The 25,875-nt window shown below is 38.2% G+C and overlaps 1 protein-coding gene across 7 annotated transcripts in view; it reads left to right on the top strand.

The window, feature by feature from the left end:
• mllt10 (MLLT10 histone lysine methyltransferase DOT1L cofactor) overlaps nt 1-25,875 on the top strand; it is a 288,461-nt gene that overhangs the window by 197,786 nt on the left and 64,800 nt on the right. For all 7 annotated transcript variants that reach the window (XR_009512619.1, XM_059972114.1, XM_059972111.1 and 4 more), the window contains one exon: nt 11,368-11,485. Coding sequence is in view for 6 of the 7 variants with exons in the window: in XM_059972114.1 (XP_059828097.1) it covers nt 11,368-11,485 (118 nt within the window). In the remaining variant the exon portion in view is untranslated. The remainder of the gene's footprint in view (nt 1-11,367; nt 11,486-25,875) is intronic.

Here is a 25,875-nt window from a genome sequence, read left to right as displayed (position 1 = left end):
TCACGGCACCTACCAGCCTTCTTCCCACCCTCCCCCCACCTTCTTTATAGGGCCCCTGGCCCCTCCCTCTTCAGTCCTGACAAAGGGTCTCGGCCCAAAACGTTAACTGCTCATTTCCACGGATGCAGTCCGACCTGAGTTCCTCCAGCGTGTTGTACGTGTTGCTTCATACATGTAGAAGTGCGTGCTCTTGCATGCTTCCTGAAATCAATGACCAGCTCTTTTGTTTTGCAGACTTTGGAGGAAAGGTTCTTGATTTGACATCATGCCACTAAACTCTATTTCCTTCCTCAATGTTGTCTTATCATTATTTAAGATCTGGCTAACTACAGTGGTATTATCTGCAAACTGATAAAAGTTAGTCTATGTTTCCGATTATTATTGTTCTCAAAATATTACATTTTATTATACCTCATTAGAAAATCCACAAATGGTGAATGTACTCATAAATGCTATTAATTTTTGTCAGTAGTATTTGTACATATCTATTGCCTGTCCTTGACTGACTTCATAGTTTGAGAATGCAATTTAGCAGCACACAGTTTTGTTTTGGTTTTTAATTTCTATATATTTTTTTAATTCCTCTGGTTATCTTTTATCAGTTAGCTACATTATTTTGTCTTTATTTTACATTGTTGCTGTTGCATCTTTGTAATAACAGAGAAAATATGTACCATGTGTTGTATGAGATTTTACTTTATAACAGTAATTTGCTCTTTTTCTTTACAAAATGGTATCTGTACCTTCCAGGTATCTATTTTCATTATTTCTTCTTAACCTTCCTAGTTAGTTGAATCTGAACTGTGTTTTCTAAATAACACTATGTATTTTCTGTTTATCATTTCTCTCATCTTACATTTATGTCCTTATAACAGGTACTGCAGCAATTGCTCACTGCTTTTGTATGTGTTTGTACACTAAACTTTTATTTACTATATAACCTTTTAATCTAATTGTTCTTTGGAACTGGAGGCCTCATTGTTTTCCTCATTCTTTTGCCCTGCAACCTTGTGTACATAATTTAGTGCTAATTACTCATTGTTTTTTGACTTACATTTTTTTAGCCTTTATGCTTTGGTCAAACATGGTGCTGTCCTACATTTCAAACTTTTTTCTTAACTTCGACTTGTCACACGTTAGTTTTATGAACTGTGCTGAATTTGCTTATCTCAGCCTGGGTGGCAGTGAGAGTTGTACAATTAATCTATATGTCACTGATGGGGAAAGGAAAACTCAAACCTAGTTTCTTGCCTCTGATTATGATTAGGTAACTGAATACACAGCAAATACATGAATATGGCAGCAAGCTTTGCTATAATGCACCGGCACCATGATTAAATAACCTATCTGCAGTTGTTGTCACATCTTATATGAAAAGTACAACCATTTTATTTAACTGTTTCCTACATGTGTGTCTTTGCACTGTAACTCTTGGCAATAAGTATGTAAAAAAATGCACCAAAAATGCAAATCCAATTGGTAACCAATCTACCATAAACATCTTTCTGATATATAATTACATCTTTGGAAAATTGATTCAGGAATCTACAGATTAAAAATAAATTTGTAAATACTGTTTAGGATCCATTCTTGTCTAGTTTGCATCAACTATTGTATCATTAATTCTCTAATGTTACAAAACTTAAAATGTACTGCTGCTGTGATGCTACAATACTAACTGGAATTGCTTGAATATATAAAACGTCTTTGCACGTTGACTCTGCACTGATATATTTTAGGTTGGTTGGGGTATCGATGAACTGTGAATCGATGAAAGTGCAAAGTGTTACATATTGCGCCTAGTTGTTCAGCCAGCCCTTCCTTGTGTCACTGTATGAATGAAGGAAAGTTCAGTCATGGTTTACCAAAATCTAAACCCTCCCCCTTCTTTATGTAAGTCCTTCTGTGGGCATTTCTGCATTAGGCGAAACAATGGTGCTGAATATGTTAAGCCCCTAACAATTAGGGAGCAGTTTGAGGCATTGAATAATGTCGAATGATGCAATTGAACCTGACAGCTTCAACAGTCAGCCTGCTCATGGGACCTTAAAGTTGTTCACACTTGGTTTCATCTCTCATCACACGCTGTGTATTAAAACCCTGCTGGTGGGGAGCTCAGAAAGAAATGGGGCCGGTTGTCAGGAGACCCTGCTTAGTGCATAACTTGTATGGGCATTGGCAAAGAAAAAAATTGCTTCTATTACCTTTTTTTGCATTGGCCATCAGTTTGTTTGTTTTCTGTTGACAATGCAATTATTGTTCTTGATGCCATTCCTAAAAGAAGCTTTATGCTTTCAATGCCTTATAAATTTATATGTCTAGAATTCCACAGATTGCAAATGTCCAGTCATATTTAAGTATTTACAAAAAGGAAAACATGAAAATATTAAACCCATAGAGAAGTGCACAACAGTCATCTATTATTTAAAGAGATGAAATAAGCTAACATTTGGAGTTATGTGATGTTCCCATAGAACATTCTTTCTGGAGATCTTGACAGACTTGCTGTTACTTTATTAAAATTATTTTTCAATTAATCAAATACAGGTATATTGTTTGTGTTATTGCTGATAAATAGTTTAAATCTTGAGATTTAAGAGTTTGTGATTTACTGTGATGTACTTATTGGAATAAAATATTAACACTTGTGATATGTCATATGTGGCCAGTGTAATTGATATAGTTGTGATTTTGGTAGCCTATTTTGAATGCTTCTAAGTTTCGCCTAAAGGTTAAAATAGTATCTTTTTTTGTCTTTTCAGTTATATAAGGAACATAATGTTTTCTGTCAGAAACATTGCAGGATTTGTTAGTTCATAAGAGAAATACGAAATTTCTCAATGAAATCAGACAAATGTGTATACTGCCTCTACTGGTAGCAACAAATATTAACAGAGCATCTTATACGTTTTTGGAATTTCTTGAAAACTGTTGCTTCAGAAATTAAAACCTGCAATATTTGTCACACAAATATTAAAATTCCATTTACATTAGGGTCTTTATCAGTGATTGAAAATTGAACAATTGAAAATTGTTTGCATGATGATTTTACATTGTCTAATTCACTCTATAATGTGGGTGTAGAAATGTTTTTATTGTAACTTTATCAATAATCCTATTTTGTAATGGTATTTAAGAAAATACTTAAACGTATTATAGATTTCATGTTTTCCTTTAGTTGTCAAATACTGCTTAACTATCACTGGCAAAAGGTTTGCTGAATGTTGTTTCCTAGCTTTTCGTAATGGGATAGTGACAGTATTCCCTCAGTTCTCTGGAAGACTTCATGTAATTATACCAGCAAAGCAATAAATGAAAGAGAAACAAAAACATGTAAATTTAAGATATAAAGACTTCATGCTACAAAATTGATCTGGATCTAAAAAGAGAAGTAAAAGACTGGATGAATAGAATACAATAGATGCCTAGTTACAAGAAACAGACTTGTGTGCAATTTTTATTCAATGGACCACAGCTTCATAAAGACCTGAATTGTTTGTGGTGGTTGATTTATTTAAGGATAGTTTAACCATGTATGAATGAATACAATCATCTGCAGAAACTTTTAAAGCTGAGTATATTTGTAATGATTGATTCCTTTGCTCTAAACATTTCTTTTAGTAGTTTACCTTTGTCACACATCAACTTTCAAAAGAATCTGGGTGTTCACTATTTAATGCATTTTGCAGCACCGGTAAATATGTGCAAGGAAAATTATTTTTTCATTGAATTGGATTATGTGAGAAATTAGCCAGAAAAAAAAAACTGCTTGATGTGCTTAAGGGTTCATTTTTGCTTGTTTGGCGAAAGTCCCAGTGGCTGCCTTCGGAATTGTGGTTTGCAACATGAATGAATACAAACTTTGGAAGAGCTAACTGGTGGTACTATTGGCGGACTGCCAAAATTACAGTTCTCAGATGGGGGTTATGATAGAGTTGTGATTTATCATTTAATTCTCCATTGTGAAAAACATACTTTGAGCCGCCTTTTTGCTTCCAGTAGGGGCTTATTTGACTTTATTTCCACCTCTAATAAAGGTAGTAGAATGATTTTCAGTTTTTCTAATGGTTGGCATAGTAAAGGATATGTGACTTAGGGCTAATCTGGAAGTAGGGCCTTCTGGCATTTGCTGAAATTTGTAATGTGGAAGACTTGAGCATTTCTGAGACACCTGATGGCTACCTGCACTTATTGCATAAATTATTTGATAAGATTAAATAATTAGTATGATTATTATGTGGTCACTTTGTTGATAAGTCCCACAGGACTATACACATAGGGTGTGGATGAAAACCGGAAACCACTATTACATACTTTGCCAGTCATTTTACAAAGTCAAATTTCAGTTTAGATCGGACTGCTATTGACTGAAATTTAGAAATGTGATTTTTGATAATTATATGATTTTTTTAACATGTTGAATCTGATGCAGTAAACAATAAACATTTACAAATTATGATTGATGTTTTACAATCATGAATTTCTTTTGCTTTTTGTTGTGATTTTCATGCAGTTAATATTTTCTCCCCTTCAAAAGATGGGTATTGACAAGTAATATCACAGTCAAGCACTAACCTTAATGCTTGTTGTTTAATTTCCAATTAGGACTACGTATCATTGAAGAAATTCACAGTAGTACAATAGTGCTAGAAAGTTTGTGAACCTTTAGAATTTTCTCTATTTCTGCATAAATATGACCTAAAACGTGATCAGATATTCATGCAAGTCAAAACTAGATAAGAGAACCCTGATTAAGTAAATAACACAAAATCATTATACTTTTTCATTCATCTATTGGGGAAAATGATCCAATATTACATGTATTGTAAAAACAAGTATGTGAACCTTTGTTTTCAGTAACTGGTACGGCCTGCTAGTACAGCAATAACCACAACCAAATGTTTCCAGCAGTCATTGATCAGATCTGCACATTGGCTTGGAGGAGTTTTAGACCATTCCTCCTTACAAAACTGCTTCAACCCCGGGATGTTGGTGGGCTTCTTTGCATGAACTGCTTGGTTCAGTTCTTTCCACTACATATTGAGAGGACAAAGCTTAGGACTTTGACTCACCCATTCCAAAATGTGAAATTTCTTCTGCTTTAACCAATCTTTGGCAGTCTGACTTGTGTGCTTAGGGTCGTTGTCTTGCTCCATGACCATTTTCTCTTGAGCTTCAGTTCACAGATAGATACCCTGACATTTTCCTGTAGAATTTGCTGGTACAATTCAGAATTCATTGGCAAGCCATCCTGGTTGCGAGGCAGCAAAGCAGACCCAAACCATGACACTGCCACCACCATGTGGCATAGATGGAAGGAGGTTCTTATACTGGAATGCAGTGTTTGGTTTTCGCCATACTTGCCAAATGTAACACTTCTCATTTAAGCCAAAAATTTCCAATTTGGACTCAAAACATTTGGACACAGAACATTCTTTCCTGGCTTATCAACATGGTCTTTAGCAAACTTTAGATGGGTAGCAATGTTCTTCTTGGAGAGAAGTGACTTTTTTTCTTGCAATCTTGCCATGCACACCATTTACTATCAACTAGCGTTGGTCAGCGCAGTGCAGAATATCAAACCTGGAATTTCACTAAAGTGCAGTGCTATACCATGTAATGATTTATCAAACGTTTTTGCACCTTATTTTCAGTAAATAATTGTCATGCAAACTAGAAGAACTGATGAAGGGCTTGGCTTGAAACATTGGCTGTTTATTGATTTCCGTGGATGCTGAGTTCCTCCAGCATTTTGTATTTGTTACAGAGGAATAGTACCTTGTATTCTACCTGGGTAGTCTACCACCCAATGGCATGAATATTGTAATCCATGCCACCTCTGTTTTGTTCTCTCTCTTCCAGATTACCCTTGTGCTCTCATAATATCCTTTCTCCCAAGCCTTCACCCCTAACCTTTGGTTCCACTTTCTATCCCCTTCCCAATTGGCTCCATCTGCCCATCATTGCCACATCACCTTGATCTACCTATCATGGTCAGCTGTGGCCTCACCTCACTCCTCTTACCTCTTTATACTGGGTTCAATTCTGATGGAGGATGTTAATGCCCATTTTCAGCTTCCACTGTTGTCTAACATGGTGAGTTCCTCATACAGCTTGTTTTTTATTTGTTCCATATCTAAGCATCTGCAGCCAACGATTCCAAGATCACTGGCAATATCAAGGTGGCAGCAAAGTGGCCAAAAAAAGTTATTTTAAAAAAATTAGCAGTGTGTATTATGCTTGAGGAATCAAGAATCCTAAAGGAATTCATTGTGTCTCTCCAGTGCCTTTCTTCCATTTTTGAGCAGTCTTCTTGGAGCTCCTTTCTGGGGCTAATGTTTTGCTTGGGATAGTTCTTTTGTATTCTTGACATAAATTCCCACTTCCACATGCAGGCATGGATGTCATTTCCACAGTGATCATGTGTGGGTCAGCTTTGAAGTGTTTTGGGCTGCACATTTGTTAGGCTGTGAGGATTGTTTTTTATTGCCTCTCCTGGTGCCTGACCTACCTGAACCATAAGTAAAAAGTATAACTTTGGAAATTAATAATCTTTCTTGTCACTACATGAAACTTTAATTAAGACATTGTGGTTATACCTCCGTGGAAATCTGTAAATAAAGTTAGAAATTGTGAAATGGATATATTGAGATGCTATTTTGTAGAATGCTGGAGAACAGGAATACATAATTCACCCTATCTTACCAGCTCAATTAATACAATATTCCTTAACTTTCTCCGCAGCTCATTAAATTTTTCCCTTGTAGTCTTGCTTTGAAAGTCACCATTAAATTTTACTTCCTTCGCCTTTTCAGATATGGCAATTTTTTATTCAGATACGGAGTTTTTTTAAAAAACTGTAATTTTCACCATGGTTATTTTTATGCCAGTTATCATAAAAATTATGTATCTTGGTTACCAACCTTATTACCAACAAATAATCCACAGAATATTTGTGGATTCTGTGTTTTTTTATTTCTCAATAAATCTCAATGTTGAAATGCCCTATTCTCCCTCCCTACCCCATAATCTAGTCTGGTTTAAAGCCAACTACCTCAGCTATGTAAATCTCCTGATAACTGAATAATGTTATCCCAGTCCCATTTTCTGGGGGAGCTATACTCTCCAACAGGCCTTAATTAAAGTATACATAATTTTGGCCCAAAATGTTAACTGTTCTCTTTTCCATAGAGGTTCCTCAAACATTTTGTTTGTGTTACTCAGATTTCCAGCATCTGCAGATTTTCTGTTGTTTGCTATCTCATGCTCTTTTTGAATATAATTGCTGCATTTTACTGAATGCTATTTTAGCAGCATTTTGGTTCAAGTTTAATTATCATTCCTAACCATTACATGAATATCCATGAACACAGCTGAACGAAACCGCGTTCCTCCAAGACCAAGAAGCAAAGCATATTACCAAGTCATACACAGCACGAGGCACGTACAGCACTTGTAAGTTAGTCGTAAACATATAGTCACATAAAAAAAATGATATAGCCTAAGACCCTAAGTTACATTTCCCGTACATTGATGGAGGATGAAGCAAGAACAGCCTCAGCAGTCTGCAAATGAATGCGTGCATGCAATCAGCTTGTCTTTCACCAAGCAAACACTAGAGGGCAGTAATGATGGGAGGGGCCAGCTCCCAACCAAGTATGGAGGCAGCAAGCAATACTGCGGCATGAGGCCTAGTCCTCATTACAACCAAGGCCACACAGCTTCCTTACCATTGGTCTAGTCAATAAACCAGTGAGCCAGACTTGCAGTATTTTATGTTACCAATGTCCAGTGAGTCTTGATGTCACAGGACAATCACCAACTGTTAGACTGTACACCACTTTTGCACACCAACTCTGGCACCTTTCTGTAGCAGGCAGCAGCATGGTTGACACCAAGTCCAGATCCTCTGCTAAAGAGCAATTCGCTGATGAGGTAGATCTGCATTTCTTAAAAGTTCTTAATATCCGCTTGATTTGTGTATCCTTATACAAGAGAATGAAATTATTAACAACATAGTGGAAAAGACGAGTTAACTTTTATGTCATTTAGGCAGTGGGGGGAAAGTTTCCTTTATTAGATTAATGTTAATATTGAATGGTTTATTTACAACTATATTTAATGAGATGCAATAACAAGCCTGTTACCTCTTTTGTATATACTATGTTTGATATTCTGCAAAGAAAGTACTGTCAAACAGAAGTTAAATAAGTATGTTTTTAAACGGAATAGTCACTGATGATTTAATAATCCAACTGACCTAGGTACAGGTGTCCTCCATTTTTCGAGCGTTCACTTTACGACACCTCACTGTTACAAAAGACCTACATTAGTTACCTGTTTTCGCTAACAGAAGGTGTTTTCACTGTTACGAAGAAAGGCAGTGCACAAAAAAAGCAGCCAAGCTCCTACCCCAGAACTGCATTTAGCTGCCATTGCTTAAACACGTGCCTGTGTGCATCTGTGCTTTACTGTATGTCGATTTAGTTTGTGCATCCATTAGCAAGATGAGTTCTGAGATACCTGTAACGGAAAAGCCTAAAAGAGCTTGTCAGGGTGTTACACTTAACATAAAGCTAGACGTATTTAAACCTTTCGATTGTGGTGAACAAAGTAAGGACATTGTCTGCGCGTTAAATTTGCCTGCATCCACAATTCGCACTATTTATACGAAGAGAGAAAGAATTTTGAAAGCTGCCAATGTTACTGTTGGTTCTGCTCATAGCAAAGTGGTCTCTCTTAGTTGACATCCAGTAATGGATAAAATGGAAAGTCTATTGCTTGAGTGGATTGTTGGGTGTACAAATCGTGGTGTTCCGTTAAGTTATCTTATACTTAAGGAGAAATCAGTCAGTCTTTTTAATAAGCTGAAACAGAAAGCACTGGACAATGGAGATGAAAGTTGCAAAAGTGGAATTTAAAGGCAGTCATGGTTTGATCGGTTTCTGAGGTGTGGGCAGCTTCATAGTTTAACGTTTACTGGAGAGAGTGCTTCGGCTGATACTGAAACTGCCGAAAACTTCCCAGAAGAACTGAAGAAAGTAATTACAGAAGGTGGTTATTCATATAAGCAAGTGTTTAACTGTGACAAAACTGCAATTTATTGGAAAAAATTGCCGAGCAAGATGTTTATTTCGATAGAAGAAAAGCAGGCTAAGGGGCACAAGGAATCGAAGGACAGGTTTACCGCAATGCCTATTATTAATGCCACTGGTGATGCTATCCTTAATCCTCTACTAGTGTACCATTCAGAAAATCCGAGGGCACTTAAAGGCGTTGATAAGAAAACACTTCCTGTTGTGTTCTGTTCACATCCAAGCGGTTGGAATACCCAAGTGCTTTTTTCTGAGTACATGACTGGATATGTTAGTCCTTTTGTTGAAAAATACTGCAGAGAAATAGCCTCGATAATAAGTGTCTTGTGATTGTTGATAATTGTGCTGCTCATCCACTTGGCATTACCGAGTATAGCGTAACATTCATGTTGCGTTCTTACCACCGAATACGACATCGTTGCTGCAGCCGTGTGACCAAGGCCTAATAGTCACAATTAAGGCTTACTATATGCAAAATGTGATGCGTTTTATTGTAAGTGCCATTGACGGAGAGGACAACTCCGCGAGAGATCTGGAAAGAGTACAATATAAAACTGGCAATCGCCAACATTGGAGAAACTATGTCCTGAAGCAGTGAACGATTTTAAAGGCTTCGAACCATCAACAATAAGTACGGTAATAGTGAGTTTGCCTAAGGAGGCTGGGTTTGTGGAAGTTGACGAAGATGATGTTAAAGAGGTTTTGGTATCCCATGACCAAGAACTGACAGGTGAAGAGCTGATGCAATTGCAAGAGGAAAAGTTAACAATCGAAATCGAACGCAGCAGCGAACGACCTGAAAGTAAAGTTGTCCAGGAACTGAACGTGAAGCAATTGCGTGAGATTTTGAAAGGGTACATAGGTTTAGGGCATGTTTGCAGGATGGTTTGAGTGCTTACAAAGAAGTGTACAATAGAAAAACGCGCGAGGCTAAATAGTCAAGCATACTTCATTTTTCAAGCCTTCCACATAAGCCACAGCGGATGAAGAACCCTGAACTTCAACATCGAGGCAGGCAGGCAGGCATAGAAGAAGCTGACCTGCCTGCCCTGATGGAAACAGATGACGATGAGATGACACTGCAGTGCCCAACCACCCCAACCTCCGGTGACTCAGCCTAACACACCATCATCAGTGTGCTCATTGTCTTCCCAATTCCAGTAAGTGAAACTACACTGTACATACATTATTTCTACTTTATATAGACTGTGTATTTTATGTGTTATTTGGTATGATTTCTTATTTGGTTTCATTTGGCAGCTTCATAGATTAAACGTTACTGGAGAGTGTTTCTGCCGAGAGCGCTTGAGAGATTTTCGCTACGGTGGACAGTACTGTACTGCAATGATTGCAGAAAAATATTTCTAATTTATTATATAGGCTGTGTATTTATCATAACATTCCTGCTTTTACTATACGTTACTGTTATTTTAGGCTGTATGTGTTATTTGGCATGATTTGGTAGGTTATTTTTTTGGATGTGTGAACGCTCACAAATTTTTCCCATATAAATGGTAATTGCTTCTTCACTTTACGACATTCTGGCTTATGAACCATTTCATAGGAACACAGTACCTTTGGATAGCGGGAGAAACCTGTAAGTACTGGAGTTGTGATCAAGACATACAGAATATTTCTAAAATCGTTTTTTTAATCTTTAATGCTTGTATTTTGATGTTAATAAGCTCAGTTCTATCTTAGAAATTGGAAGATAGCTGTCTGATAATCTAGAACCATGCAACAGATTCTGTTTTCATTCTTACAGTGATGACTTAACTGCTCTCAGCTGAGTCAGGAGTTGGATGAAGTAGGAAAGAGAACATTAGCTATTATTTTTATACTTGGAACAATAACTGTTGGAAAGAATCTATCTGTTTTCTGATAATATGGCTATGTGACGAGATATTCTGCTAGCATTCACTAACTAGATTCACATAATAACAACTAGAGGGCAGCCAGTAGCTACCAAATCATATCCTAAACATTAGGAGAAGGGGCAAAGTTCACCTTAAAAAGAAATTGTGGAAAAGTGACTAGTGCAATTGGTTTGCTGTATTGTTTTTCTGCTGTACAGAACTGATAACTTACCATCAATACAATTGAAATCGGGAAGTTTCTTTGTATGGAAAAATAATCACAAATCTTCCAGCATTATCTGGTGCCATTCATTATAAATTTACTAATTCAGCAGTTCTGTGTTTGACCATTATAGTCAATTTGTCCCAAAGCCTTTCTTTCTATTTCTAATTGTGCTTTATCATATCCTCAACAGGCAAGTGCACTACCTGGATCATCTTTTAATCGAGCACCATCTCACATGTTTGGAAATCAATTAAATCCTAATTCGGCAATGGCAGCTGTTATTGCACAATCTGAAACCAGTCCAGCAGGTAAGTCTGAGAAGAACGTTGAGAAGAAAAATTTAAAAATTTACATCTTGTATGTATAATTTGATTCAAAAACAGACAATTAAATCAGGAATTCATAAATCAAGACAAAAATGGGAATCTGATTTGAATGTTAAAATTGATGGAAAAAATTGGTCAAGATTATGTTCTGATAGTATGAGAAATACAATAAATGTTCGACTTAGATTAATACAATATAATTTTTACATCAATTATATATAACACCACAGAAAATAAATAGATTAAATTCAAATAGGTCTGACCAATGTTTTTGATGTAATCAAGAAATTGGTACTTTTTTACATTCTACTTGGTCTTATTTTAAAATTCAACCATTTTGGATAAATCTAAGACTTTTATTGGAACAAATTACTGGAGTACAACTCCCACATAGTCCAGTATTATTTTTATTAGGAGACATTGAAGGGACAATACTGAAACTTAAATTGAATAAGTATCAGAAAAAATTTATAAAAATTGCATTGGCAGTAGCCAAAAAAGTTATCGCAGTTACTTGGAAATCTGATTTATATTTAACCATGGATCGTTGGAATAATGAAATACATAGTTGTATTCCACTTGAAAAAATTACATACAATCTAAGAAATGAATATGATATATTTTTGAAAATTTGGTTCCCATACTTACAGAAGATAGGATTAAATACATAGGTTCTTTGAAGATAAAATTATAAAGTAATTGGGGAAAGAAAAAATAAATATTAAAATTATTTTGAACTCCATGGAGCATGTGGGGATCCTCCAATATCCAGGCAATCTTTCTCTTCTTTCTTTTTTTTCTTTCATTAGACAAGGGTTAAGGGGGGGAGGGGGGAGGGTTAATATTATTTTTCTTACTATTTTATCATCACATTTATTCTTGTAATTTTCTAAAATTTAATAAATAATTTTTTTTTAAAACAAGAACTTTGAGGAAAAAAGGAAAATTGTAAATCAGAATTATTTCAAGGCTCTTATTCGCAAGAGAAATGGCATGCTAAACTGCTTTTCCTGACCCTGCATATTATTTAGAAAATTTTAAAATGTTTCATTCATCAAAAAACCTGTGACAGTGAATTTATCTTTTGAAAATTTCTGTGGAGCATGGTAAAGAAGTTTGCAGATGCTACAGTGAAGAGTAAAGCTTTAGACTGCAGTAATATATCGGTCTTGTTGTTTGGACAGAAGGTGACAAATGATATTCAGACTGGGGAAGTGTGAAGTAATAGAATCTTAAGAGGTAATACTAAGCAAGAGAATACATAAAGGATGGAAAAGAGGGTCCTGTCAGTGAATGTCCACTTATTCTAGAATAGTGGTCACCAACCTGTTGATCATGATGGACTGGTCGATCTTTGAGACTTTCCTAGTAGATCCCGAAAAAAAAAATAAATAAATACACAAATACTGTTGAGAGATTGTTTCTGGGTTATGGGGTTTTAGTTCTGTTCTTTCTGCCCAGTACGCATGCGTGTAGCTCCCCGCACTACGCAGTGTAACTCAGTGGTCCCCAACCACTGGGCTGCGAGGAAATGATACGAGTTAGCTGCACCTTTCCTCATTCCCTGTCACGCCCACTATTGAACTTGAACCCACACGGGGTCATCAGTCACCTGAAAGCAGTGACACCCTCGCGCCAGGGATCACTGGCCGCCTCGCGCAGCTGGTGAGAAGTGCCATTGCTACTGGCCTGGAGCGTGAACAGATGGGCGCCACCTCTAAACCTGTTTAGCACACCGTATGTTCGTGGAGAACCCGGTGCTAAAGTATTCGCAGTCAACCTAATTCAGGCTCAGGGTTCTGTAAGTAGCCAAGCAGCTACTTCACTGCGATCTACTGAAACAAACTTTTGTCGGCCAGTAGATCCTACAAGGGAGGCAGGCGAGTGCCCTGTCGCACTCCTTGCTCGGTTGGTCGTTCTGTCTGGACTGTGACAGCTGCAGTCCCAGTACAGTGACCTCCGGCCCTTACCTTGTCCTCTCACCTCACCCACAGCCAGCTGCACCTAGCCAAGGCGTTTGGCGAGCGGGAGGCTGTCTATTGAGGCAATGAAGCCCTCAAAACTGCTTCGGCACATTGAATCCAAGCACCCAGCACTTAAAGACAAACCCGCTGAGTTTTTTTCAGCTGAAAAAACATGAGCAAGCTGAAAGGCAGCTAAGTGCCGAGAGCCACGAAAACTAAATTGTGGAATAGACTGGACATAAGGAACCTGCTTCGTATTGCTGTATTCCCGTCGTGTTTAACCCCCCCCCGTCAGCTGGTCCGCAAGAATATTGTCTATATTAAAACGGTCCGCGGTGCAGAAAAGGGTGGGTACCCCAGGTTTTCATACATTATCTCTACTTTCGGGTTGTGGGGTTTGACTTCCGGTCTTTTCTGCCCTGGTGCACATGCGTGTAAGTGATTGATCTGGGGTCGATCATGCCTTTCACTAAGGCCAAGGTAGGGGATCTTGGGCTTAAAAAGGTTGGTGACCACTATTCTAGAAGGTAGTAGGATGACTTGATAAGATTGTTTAGAAGGATATTCCTCCATAGCTAAGGCATGGAATGCAAAAGCAGTGCAGTAATACATATATACTATACAATAATAGCTGGACTCAAGTTTGAGTAATGCATACAGTTAGATCGCTACATTGTAGGAAATGCATGTTTGCACTGGATAGCATGCAAAGGAACTGTATAAGGATGTTGTTGGGACAGGAAGATTTTGGGAATGAAAAAAATATTAACCAGGCAGCGTGTTTATTTTGGAGAAGAGGCAATGGCAGATTAATTGAAGAATGTAGAATCATGAGGGGACCTAGATATTACAAATGGGAAGCATCTACTTCCCATACGTAAAAAGTCATAAATAATAGAGCACAGATTTACAGTCATTAGTAGAAGAATTAAAGTGAAGATAAAAAGTTTTTCCACTTTGCGTTTGTTAGAGGTTTAGACCTCATAGTTTGAAAGGAGTTTATAGGCAGAAATCCTTAGGATATTATCAAAGTATTTGAATGTATCCTTAAAGAGCTCTAGCCTACACAACTGGCTCTTTTTATTGACTGACATAAGCATGATACGCTGAATAACTTCCTGTGTTTAATTTTCTAGGGTGCTATGATGATAGAAAAGACTTCTTTAAACCAGAATTTATGGAATAATTTTATTTATTTAACTACTGAGATAGCATTACCTTTATAAATTACTAAATTTTACATGAAGCATTTGATTTTGAGAAATGAGTCCCTTTCCAATTTCACAGTTTTTCTTAAAAGGCAGGAATGTTAAATGTAGTATCAAAGTGTATAGAATGAAAGTGGACTTCAAATACACATACTTTGTGTTTAAGCTTAAGAATACCATGAATAACTGATTTTTGTGAATAACAGTTCACATTTCAAGATTCAAGATCGTTTAATGTCATTTGCAGTGCACAAGAATAAAGGAGAATGAAATAATTGTTACAAGTAGTTGTGTTTGGGGGTGTAATGGAGGGGTAGGTTGGTGCGTGGAGGTGTTGATCAGTCATACTGCTTGAGGAAAGTAGCTGTGAGTGGAAATGTACATTGAGGAAAAAAAGGTTGATTGTAGCTGAACAAGAATAGATAAAATAAAGCCATTTTCACTCTGAACATGAAAACAAAGAACAACATTAGAAGGCTGGTGTAGTTTACCAGGTGTGTGCACAAAGATGAATCAGAATCAGGTTTAATACCGCTGGCATATGTCATGAAATATGTTGTTTTACAACAGCAGTACACTGCAGTTCATAAAAATTGCTGTGTTACATATAAATAGTTGATGCATTAATATACAAAGCTCATCACTTGCAAATGGTTGATGTCAACCATGGATATTGTGTCCTATCTCTCTGTGAGACACAGGCCAGGGCAGTACAATATGGAGAGCAAGCTGTTGCCCATGTAGCAGGCTCCTGCTCTCCACACATCAGGTGAATCCAAAAGAATGGCAGAGACCAGTACAATTTGGCACCAGCAGTGTCTCAGGAGTTGCCAGTCAGTGTTGAACTCAAAATAGGACTGCCATAGGGACTCCAGTTATGGATTTTTCCCTCAGGGTTTACTCCTGAAGCCTTTCTCATGAATGGGTATAGCCTCAAGACAGCAGAGGTTTGTGGTCAGAGTTTTCCTTCTCCTGCATGAGCTTCCAACCGTGGCTGATGAGCCCCATCTGCTCAAAGTAACTGGTTTTAAGTCACTAGTGACCCACCTTTGCCCCTTCTCCTGACAATAGGAACAGTTCTGTGGGCTCATTATGATGGCAATATATTTTCAAGTCAAAATTTTGTATGTCTTTCAATGACATCTTGCAGGAAATAGCAATACTTTACTTCCACTTACATGCTGTAGATTTTTCATCCTTTGGATGAGTTATCAAAAAAACATCTTTGCAAGTTGTGCAAAGTACATGGTGCATTGTAAGATTGTTAAGCACCGATGGTTGAAGTAGTGAACGCCTGGGAAAGTGGATGGGTTGCCAGATTTGAGGATGATGTCTAGTTTCATGAGTGTTGTTGGACCTATATTCTTTCAGGCATGTGTAGAGTTTTTTTTGTCATACTTCTCCTTTGTTTATTCTGTAAGATTCTCTGCTTCCTAACTCACTGCTCTTCTTTACACTCTGCATAGATACATACTTCCTTAATCTTTATCTTCAGGTAATTTTATAGCTTGCTTGAATCTGCTTCCACTGTTATCCCTGCCAGCGTAGTCCAATCCCTAGTCACTCATGGGAGAAATAAAAAAAACTTGCTTGCTGATATTATTGCTTTCTTTTATTCCCAATTCTTGACTCATTCCCAGAAAGAACAGTTTATCTCCATGTACTCTGTCTCAAAGATTTGAATTGTCCCGGTCAGATTTTTCAACTTCCTCTGCTCTACATGTCTAAAGCAACTCATCCCTAAAATCATTTTAGTAAATTACTGTCTGAAGTGTGATGCTTGGAATTGGATGGAATATTCCAGTTGTGACCATGCAATTGTAATACAAAAACTCATGTCTTCCTCTGTTGTATATTTTATGTAGCAGTTTAAAGGCCAAGAAACCAAATTTCTTTTAACCATTTTCTCAACTTGCTCGATCACTCTGGGGTGAACTATGCAGACCTATCTCAGACATGGCATATATCTATCCATTTCACAAGGCTGTTTATCTATATAACCTTGAAGTCTTTTACTGTCTTTTCCTGTTGTTATTACAGAGAACTGTAGTGGCTAGAAAATAGAAATGATTATTGTCTCTGAAGAATGTAACTTCTGAAAAATATTGTTCAGGTATTCAAAATTCTTAAGAAAATAGTTAAATTGAACTTTGTTTAAGGTTGCTGCAAATTGGACGCCACGGTAATGTATCAATTAGTGCGATATAATTACAGCCTGGAGCTCAATTCCATTGCCATTCTGTAAGGTAGTGGTCACCAACCTTTTTAAGCCCAAGATCCCCTACCTCGGCCTTACTGAAAGGCGAGATCGACCCCAGATCGATTAGTTACACGCATACGCACCAGGGGTAGAAAAGACTTGGAAGTAAAACCCCGCAACCCAGAAGTAGAAATAATGTATAAACACCAGTGGTTCCCACCCTTTCTGAACCACGGACCGGTTTAATATTGACAATATTCTTGCGGACCTGCTGACTGTGGGGTGGGGTGGGGTGGTGTTAAACACGACTGGAATACACCGATGCTCGAAGCAGGTTCCTTATGTCCAGTCTATTCAGCAGTTTAGTTTTTGCAGCTCTCAGCTGCTGTCCCGCTTGCTCACGTTTTTTTCCGCTGAAAAATCTCAGTGCGTTTGTTTTTAAGTGCAGGTTGCTTGGACTGAAAGTGCTAAAGCAGTTTTGAGCGCTTCACTGCCTCGGACAGCCTCCCGGCCCAAACTTCAGCCTCCCACCTGCCCGCCACCAGGCGCCTTAGCCAGGTGCAGCTGGGGTGAGAGGACAAGGTCAGGGCCAGTGGTCTCCGTACTGGGGCCCCGCCAGTTGCAGTCCGGAGTGAGCGACCGACTGAGCGAGGAGTGCAGCCTGCCCCCCTTGTAGGATCTATCGGCTGACAAAAGTTTGTTTTAGGAGATTGCAGCGTGATAGCTGCTCTGATACTTAACGAAACGCTGAGCCTGAATTAGGTCGTCTGCGAATATTTTAGCAACGGGTTCCCCGAGAACATTCGGTGTGGTAAACAAGTTCAGAGGCGGCGCCCATCTGTTCGCGCTCCAGGCCAGTACCAACAGCGTTTCCCGCCAGCCGTGCGAGGCGGCCAGTGATCCCTAACGTTTAGGCAACTGATGACCTCGCGTGTATTCAAGTTCAGCAGTGGGCATGACAGGGAATGAGGAAGGTGCAGCTGACTCGTATTGTTTCCTTGCGGCCTGGTGGTTGGGGACCACTGAATTACACTGTGTAGTGGTGGGGAGCTACACTCATGCACACTGGGTAGAAAGAACGGAACTAAAACCCCGCAACCCGGTAACAATCTCTTAACAGTATTTGTGTATTTTTAAAAATTTTTTTTTCGGGATCTACTGGGAAAGTCTCAAAGATCGACCAGTCGATTGCAATCGACAGGTTGGTGACCACTACTGTAAGGAGTCTCTGTACACCCTCCCATGGAATGCATGGGTTTTCTCCGGGTCTTCCGGTTTCCTCCCACAGTCCAAAAATGTACTGGTTAGGTTAATTACAAATTGTTCCGTGATTAGGTTAGGGTTAATCAGGGTTGTTGGTGGCTGCTGTGGCAGTGTGGCTCGAAGAACCAGAAGGGCCTATTCCATGCTATACAGTTAAATAGATAAATAAATCGGTTAATTCTCCAATCCAAGAATACTTTCTTCGAATTTGAAGTGAGATAATTTAGATATCAGCTTCTTAGTAGAGATAGTAGTAAATATTTATGGTAGACTCCACACAGAATACTGTGTGTATAGAGAATTTTGTAGATATTTAAACGAGTATATAATTGAGCAATACTCTGTTTTGGTTAGCCTGATTATAATTGTTTTGAAGGGTAGATGGAGTGAGACTGTTTCACATTAAAAGGTAAATCTATCACTGAACATAGGTCAGAATACGTGATAACCCACTGGTGTTTGAGATTAAGAACTTATTTCTTCTTGGAGTTGTGAATCTCTAACCCAGAGGGCAGAGTCATTGAAAATACATTCAAGGCTGAGAGGGAAAGAAAATAAAATAGGAAATTGAGAAGTGTTTTCCTTCAGATTTTTTTATTTTAATTGTACATATATTCTTACTCCTGGCATTGACTATCTGCTGATTGAAATTTTAGAGTAATTTTGGACTTGGTTTTAAAGCAATACACACAAAATGCTGGAGGAACTCAGCAGGCCAGGCAGCATCTATGGAAAAGAGTCTTGTCCCAAGATGTCAACTACTCTTTTCTATTTTGTGTGGGTGTATGTGTGAGTGTGTATGTTGGTTGCTTGGATCTCCAGCATCTGCAGATTTTCTCTTGTTTGTGCTTGGTTTTAAAGCTCCAATTCTAAATGAAAGAAGCTTTATAATTTTTGTAGGTTTCATATTTTATTGTGCCTTCATTGCACTTAAATAAAAAGAATAATGTTAATACTGTTGCTACTAAATGTTATAGCTCATTTTCAGTGCCTGAAGTGTAAATGTTTGACTGAAGTTATTGGCACAGTGGAATGCTGCAGTGTCTCCTGTGGATGTGTGATTGATGTATGCAATTCTCTTAGTTTTGTGCTGTGAATAAGACCGCACCAAGTATGTTTTGTCATGAATTGGCTGAGCTTCCTTTTATTGTTCAAGCAACTATATTAGATTACTTTGTGTCAGAGATCTTAACCTGTTAGAGATAACTTGTTGCTTTAAGTGTTGAAACATTTCTCCTTCATTCATTACCACTCCCACCTACTCTATATAGTATTTGCCTGAATTTCTGTTCTAATAATTTGTTCCCTGACTTTTGATTGCTATAGAGCTGGTGTATTATTTGTATTATTTTTTTCTTTAGCATTAGTGGTATCTGAAGGAATCCATACTTCCTTTTTGTATATTCCTACCTGAGAAGGTGCTAGATAATTTACAAGAATGTGTCAGTCATGCTTTTGGCTTGAGGTGAGGTCAGTAGGTCATGTGACTTAATAATATGAGGGGAAATTCCTAGAGGCCAGTGTACTTCTTTTACTACTGACAGCTCAACTTGCTGGCCAACAATGGAATCAGTATCTGTAGCGTGAAATGTAAGTTTACACCTCTGTAATATGAAGGATTGTGGAAATGCAAGTCAGGTTGCTATTTGTTCTAGGGTTTGACTTGTATTTTTATAGGAAAGATGTTTAAGGGCACTACTGCGTTAAAGGGATATTACTTCTATGCTCCTTCCCCCATTTAATATAATTATTTTATTTTGACATCTGTTTTGCACTAAACTTCTAGGCATTCTTTTCTTTTTCAACAAGAATCAACATTCTTTTGTGGGGGCACAAAAACTACAGTACTTTGCAAAAGTCTTGGGCACGTATATATATCTAGGGTGCTGAAGACTTGCACAGTACCGTATTTGTCAACATGCAGCAACTTTGGAAACCTGGTGGGAACAAAGGATGTTGAGAATGCTGAGGGTGGAGCACCGCAGAAAGGATGTGGGACATGTGGCAGAGAAAAGGAGTGCCTGGGCAGGTTGGGAGATGGCACAGGTTCAGACAAACCCAGTGCTGAAACACCAGACAAGATCATTCAATTCCAAACAACTAGTTTATTGATCATTACTTAATGTTTCCCACCTCTTCCCTCTCCCTTTTCCTTTTCCTAGCCATGATTTCCCTCTCCCTGCCCCTTTCCCACTCAGTCCACAAAAGAGACCCACATCAGAATCAGGTTTATCATTACTCATATGTCATAAAATTTGTTTTATTTTTGCAACAGCAGTACTGTGCAATACATAAAATTACTACAATATTCTGCAAAATTCTCAGACATCCTAGCTATATGTATGAGCCTTAGTCCTTTGTACAATATTGTATTTGTCTATAACATTCAGAGTTAAGTCACTGTGGCGCATTTTCAAAATTTTTCAGTTCATCATAGCAGGTGCATGATAAAAGTTTATGCTGTCCTGAAGAACAGCTTGTTTGATTGGGTGTTTTGAAGAAATAACAAAATATATTGATGAGGATTTTGTGGTAGAAGAGGTCGCACGTTCTCCAATAAAGCTTTTGCCTGGGTTCCATGTAGAGATTAATTCCAAAAGACAGGAGCCCATGAAATTCATTTCAAATTGGTAAACTGGATCCAGAATTGATTTCATCCTTTGAGCCTGGTGATGTGGAGGGTTGTTTTTGTCACAAACAAGAGAAATTCTGCAGATGCTGGAAATCCAAAATAACACACAAAATACTGAAGGAACTCAGCAGGCCAGGCAGCGTCTTTGGAAAAGAATAAACAGTTGATGTTTCAGGCTGTGACCCTTCATTTGTGATTGGAAGCCTATGGCCAATGAATAGAAAAGGTTTCGAGGGATACCCACGCAAATACCGTAAATTCCAATGTACAAGCCGACCTGTAGTATAAGCCGACTCCCCCATTTTCAAGGCTAAAAAAGTGACTTTTTAATTTTACATTTTTATAAGCCGACCCCTTTTGTAGAGGTTTTTTATTTAACCAGAAAAAATCACAAGATCTCACATGCCGGTACTCAACTTTGCTGGATCCGGAACCTGGAAATTCTGTGAACCAGTACTTGCTAAGAAAATAGTCCTACACATTGTAGAGCGTTAAAAGCTAATTCTTAGTAAATAAATCAGGGAAGGAAATTTTGGATTAGGTTTACAAAGAAAAAGAATCCTCTGAAATATAACCCCTGTGAAACCATCGTAATCTTGTTAAAACATAACACAGGGTAGTGGAATCAGTACATGTGCTCAGTATTAAGTTTGCAACCACCATGTACAAAAGATTAAAACAAATGCGATATGATGCTGGCTTCAAGCTGAAGGTTGTTGATTTTGCTAAAGGAACAAATAATTCTGCAGCTGCTGAGAAGTTTAGTGTAAACGAGAAACAAGTGAGAGAGTAGAGAAAGGCAGAGGACACGCTGAGGAAAATGCCAAAGACAAAATGTGGAAATCATGGGAAAACATAGCAGTGGCCAGAACTGGAAAAGAAAGTGAATCACCAATGATCGTCTGGATATATGGTTACCAGAGAAATGATTCGAGTTCAAGAAACATCATGAGGTCAGCGAAAATTTCAAAAATGCACGGTTGGTGCACCCGATTTATGAATAGGCATGATCTTGTATCGAGACAAAAAACAAAGATTGCTCAGAAAATTCCCGCGGGGTGTTGTTTACGCTCAAGAACACTGCTGGATGAACGAAGCGGGTTGCTTGAAGTAGGTTAAAGAGGTGTGGCGTCGACTTCTCAAAGGTTTCAGGACAGAAAAGTTGCTACTTGTCCGGGTCATGTGTTTTTTTTTAATATAAAACTTTTTTTATTAGGTTTTCAGATGATTACAGAAAGGGAAAAAAAACCTTCCCCCCTCCCCTTAGTCCCTAACATCCCTATAGAAAAAGAAAGAAAGAAAGAGTGCCTGGATATCAGAAGATCCCCACATGCTCCACGGAGTTCGTAATAACTTTAGTTGGGTCATGTTCAAAGCGCACTTGTCAGGTGAGACAAAAACAGCATTGAAAGCTGAAAATACGGACATTGCAGTCATCCGCAGTGGTTTGATGTCCATGCTCCAGCCTCTAGATGTGAGTTTAAACAAACCATTCAAAGAGTTCATGCGTCGATAGTGGAACAAATTTGACTCAAAAACAGCTAATAAATACGACCTGTCTTCCGTGTATTCATTTTTCCAAAGTTGGCACCCTGTGTATAAGCTGACCCTCTAATTTTAGGACCAAAATTTAGGGTCAAATTCTCGGCTTATACAATGGAATTTACAGAGAATTAACTTAGATAGACATTGTGGTCAGCATGGATGAGTTCAGCTGAACAGCCTATTATGGTCTACATCAGGGATCCATGCTGGGACCCTTGCTGTTTGTATTATGCATTAATGATTTAGATACGAATATAGGAGATTTTTTTGTTAAGATTGCAGGCAGCAAAAAGTAAGTGTTGACGGTAAGGATACTCTTGGGTTATGGAACACTGGGAACATTGAAGAACAAAAAGAAACTTGGTTTACAAACTCAAAGAACTCGGAAATTGGCAGCATAGGATAGGGTGACAGAGAAGGCATACGCGATGTTGACCCTCATTAGCTGGGGCACAGAAATATGATCTTTAAGGTCATGGTACAATTTTATAAAACTTTGGTTAGACCACAGCTGGAGTATTTTGTGCAGTTCTGATTTCCACACTACAGGAAAGATGTGAACATAGTGGAGAGGTTACAGAGGAGATATACCAGATAATCACCTGGAATAGGAAAGATGAACAGGCTGGGCTTGTATTCCTCGAAATAAAAAACAAGTATAAAGAGGACCAGGTGAAAGTGTACAGACTTAAAAGGAGCATGAATAAAATGAATATGTCAGTTTTAGACTCACATAATGGGTCAAACGTCTTTTTTCTAGAACCTGAAGAGTTATAAATCTTAATTTTTAGAAGTCGTGTACGTTGGCATAGGGTAAATGAAATTAAGGAAGGTGACCGTATGGCTAAAGAATTACTATGGGTTTCCATTTCTTATGGTATTGACAGCTGTGCCTTGGACAGGAAAGAACTACACATTGAGGTAGTTTACATTAGAATTGAACTGGAATCAGGGTTTGACAAGAAAGGATAAATAAAATGATCAAAATGTTTTATCAAGTAGGGGCTACAGGATATTTGGGTGAATAGACTAGGACAGGTGACCCTCCCCTGCATTATGGGGAGGGTCCTATGCATGCATTCCTAGAAAATGATCTGCATTGTGGATTTTTATAATGCAAACAGCCTGTGCGCCAAGCTGAAAAAAAATATTGATTTATTTATGTGTTTCACAGAAATTCCAGAAGAGTGAATTTGATTTAGTACATCAAATTTTTTTTTTGGCAATGATTTGTGAATTCTTTAAGGGCAAATTTCTGTAACCCAAATGGCCACAATAGGTGTGTCCCCTGTGTAAATAATAATAAAAGTAATGAAAGGGTTGATTTATTGTCAAATTTTGTGCTTTGGGTACGGCAGATAAAGTGAGAAATTGAAGTGATAAAATAATAGAAGAGGTGAATGTGTGAATCTAATATTTTAACAGGAAAGTTTTAGCCAGCTGAACCGTATATCCTTTAATAGGAGTGCAGAGCATTGAGTGTTGAAATAAATTTAGTCTAGAGGTGTGAACATCTTGCTAATACAGTGGTTTCTGGTTAATTGGGAGACATTGGGACCAGTGCATTTTGATGGGTGCTGTCAAATGCATTACTTAAGTCTGTGTAGAGAACATCCATTACCCTACCCTCATCAATTGTCTCCATCACTTACTCAGAAAAATTCAATTAAGCTTTTGTGACATGACCTTCCTAATACAAAGCCTTGTTGAATTTCCCTAGTAAGACCATGCTTTTTTAAAATTAAGTTCCTGCTTTTCCAAATGCAAGTAAATTCTGCCCCCAAAATCTTTTCCAGTAAATTACCTACTACTGATGTCAGGTTCATTGGCCTAGAAGTTCCTGGTTTATTACCATTGCATTGTGTTTAACACAGAAACAGTCCATCCCAATGCATTTCAAATTGTTGGGTACTTCAACCACGCTTGTTTGAAGACAACCCTGCCCAGTTACCATCAGCATATAACCTGTAGCATCAAGGATCCCAATACACCAACCTACAGTTATACTAAGCTACAGAATGCCTGCATACAGGCGGAGGCTAAAGAGCAAAGCTCCAGGGATTAGGATAAAAAGGATGTGGTCAGATGGTCTACTCCTGCTCTTATTTCTTATGTTCTTGAACACAGTCCAGTCCACCAACTCAAAGCAATCATGTAGGTGCTCCTCTGCTTTCCATGACCATCCTAATCTCTGGAGCTATCTTAGTGAGTAGATGAATATTTCAGTATGAATAACTACAAAACTTCAGACATAATTTGTGGGTGAATTCTTGAGATTATTTGGAGATCTTTGAACATTTTGCATTTATAAAGAATAAAATACCTCAAGACTCTTGTTACGTACCCCGTAACTGGGTCACTTACCAGCAAAGATAGAGAGGTCCTTTGAAGTCTGATGGTACTATTTTTAACAGTATTTATTGATAAAAATACACAAAAATATCAATGCAAACATACAGCTAATATACGTCGTCAATATTAAACCTAAAAGCGCGGGTATAATAATAATCAATAAGAAATAGCTCTATCGTTGTCTAGGGGATAATGTATTGTCCAATGGAAATATAAAAGTCACTCAAGTTCATTCAAGCTGCAGCTTTTTGGTTGGAGAGAAAGACAGAGGTTTAACGCCCATTCCTTTTATGATGTCAATCCTTCGAGAGTCGTTGGGGGCTGACTTCCCCTTTGTGGTTAGCTAAAGCCGTGCTTCCATGGTAAAGGCCCACCAATTCCGAGGCAAATGGAAAAGGACGCACGTGGGCTTTTCCACCGGCTTTTGCTATTACGCTGTTACAGGAGTTCTAGCGTTTCTTCTGGTGCGTCTGAGGGGCTGTTCCCACAGACCCTCTTTTATCCCCACTCACGGGGTCTCAGATGTCAATCATGTTGGGGAGGATGACATCCCCCAACCAGCCCACGTTGCCTGATTCCTTGAGGTCATCAATGAATAGCACAGCGCTCAATACACAATTCCGTCTCCGAGAGATAATAGCCACTATTAGTGGTTCTGCCTTTCGGAGGCCAGGACACATTCCAAACTCTTTGTGGATTCTGCATGTCTTTCTCTCATTTCCTGGGTCTCCTGACCTGACTTAATAGTCATCTTGCGATTCTCAAAAAGGTGGGGGGGGGGGGAGCACAGGCGTAACACTCTTCACAAGAGCTAGCAAATAAAATTTGGTATTGAAATATACAAAATAGGAGTGTGTCAGGCTCAGGTGATGAGAGGTTTTCAAAGAAAAGGGTTAGGAAAGAATTCCTGAACCCAGATGCTAAGTAGCAGAAGGCAGATCTGAAATTTACAGAAGCAAGAATACATTGGTTAGTACAAACCCCATTTCCAGAAAAGTTGGGATATTTTCCAAAATGCAATAAAAACAAAAATCTGTGATATGTTAATTCACATGAACCTTTATTTAACTGACAAAAGTACAAAGAAAAGATTTTCTATAGTTTTACTGACCAATTTAATTGTATTTTGTAAATATACACAAATTTAGAATTTGATGGCTGCAACACACTCAACAGAAGTTGGGACAGAGGCATGTTTACCATTGTGT

Source organism: Hypanus sabinus, chromosome 6 (assembly GCF_030144855.1).
Source record: "Hypanus sabinus isolate sHypSab1 chromosome 6, sHypSab1.hap1, whole genome shotgun sequence".
Taxonomy (NCBI): Eukaryota; Metazoa; Chordata; class Chondrichthyes; order Myliobatiformes; family Dasyatidae; genus Hypanus; species Hypanus sabinus.
Note: the sequence above shows the minus strand (reverse complement) of the source record. Positions and strands in the feature narration are given on the sequence as shown.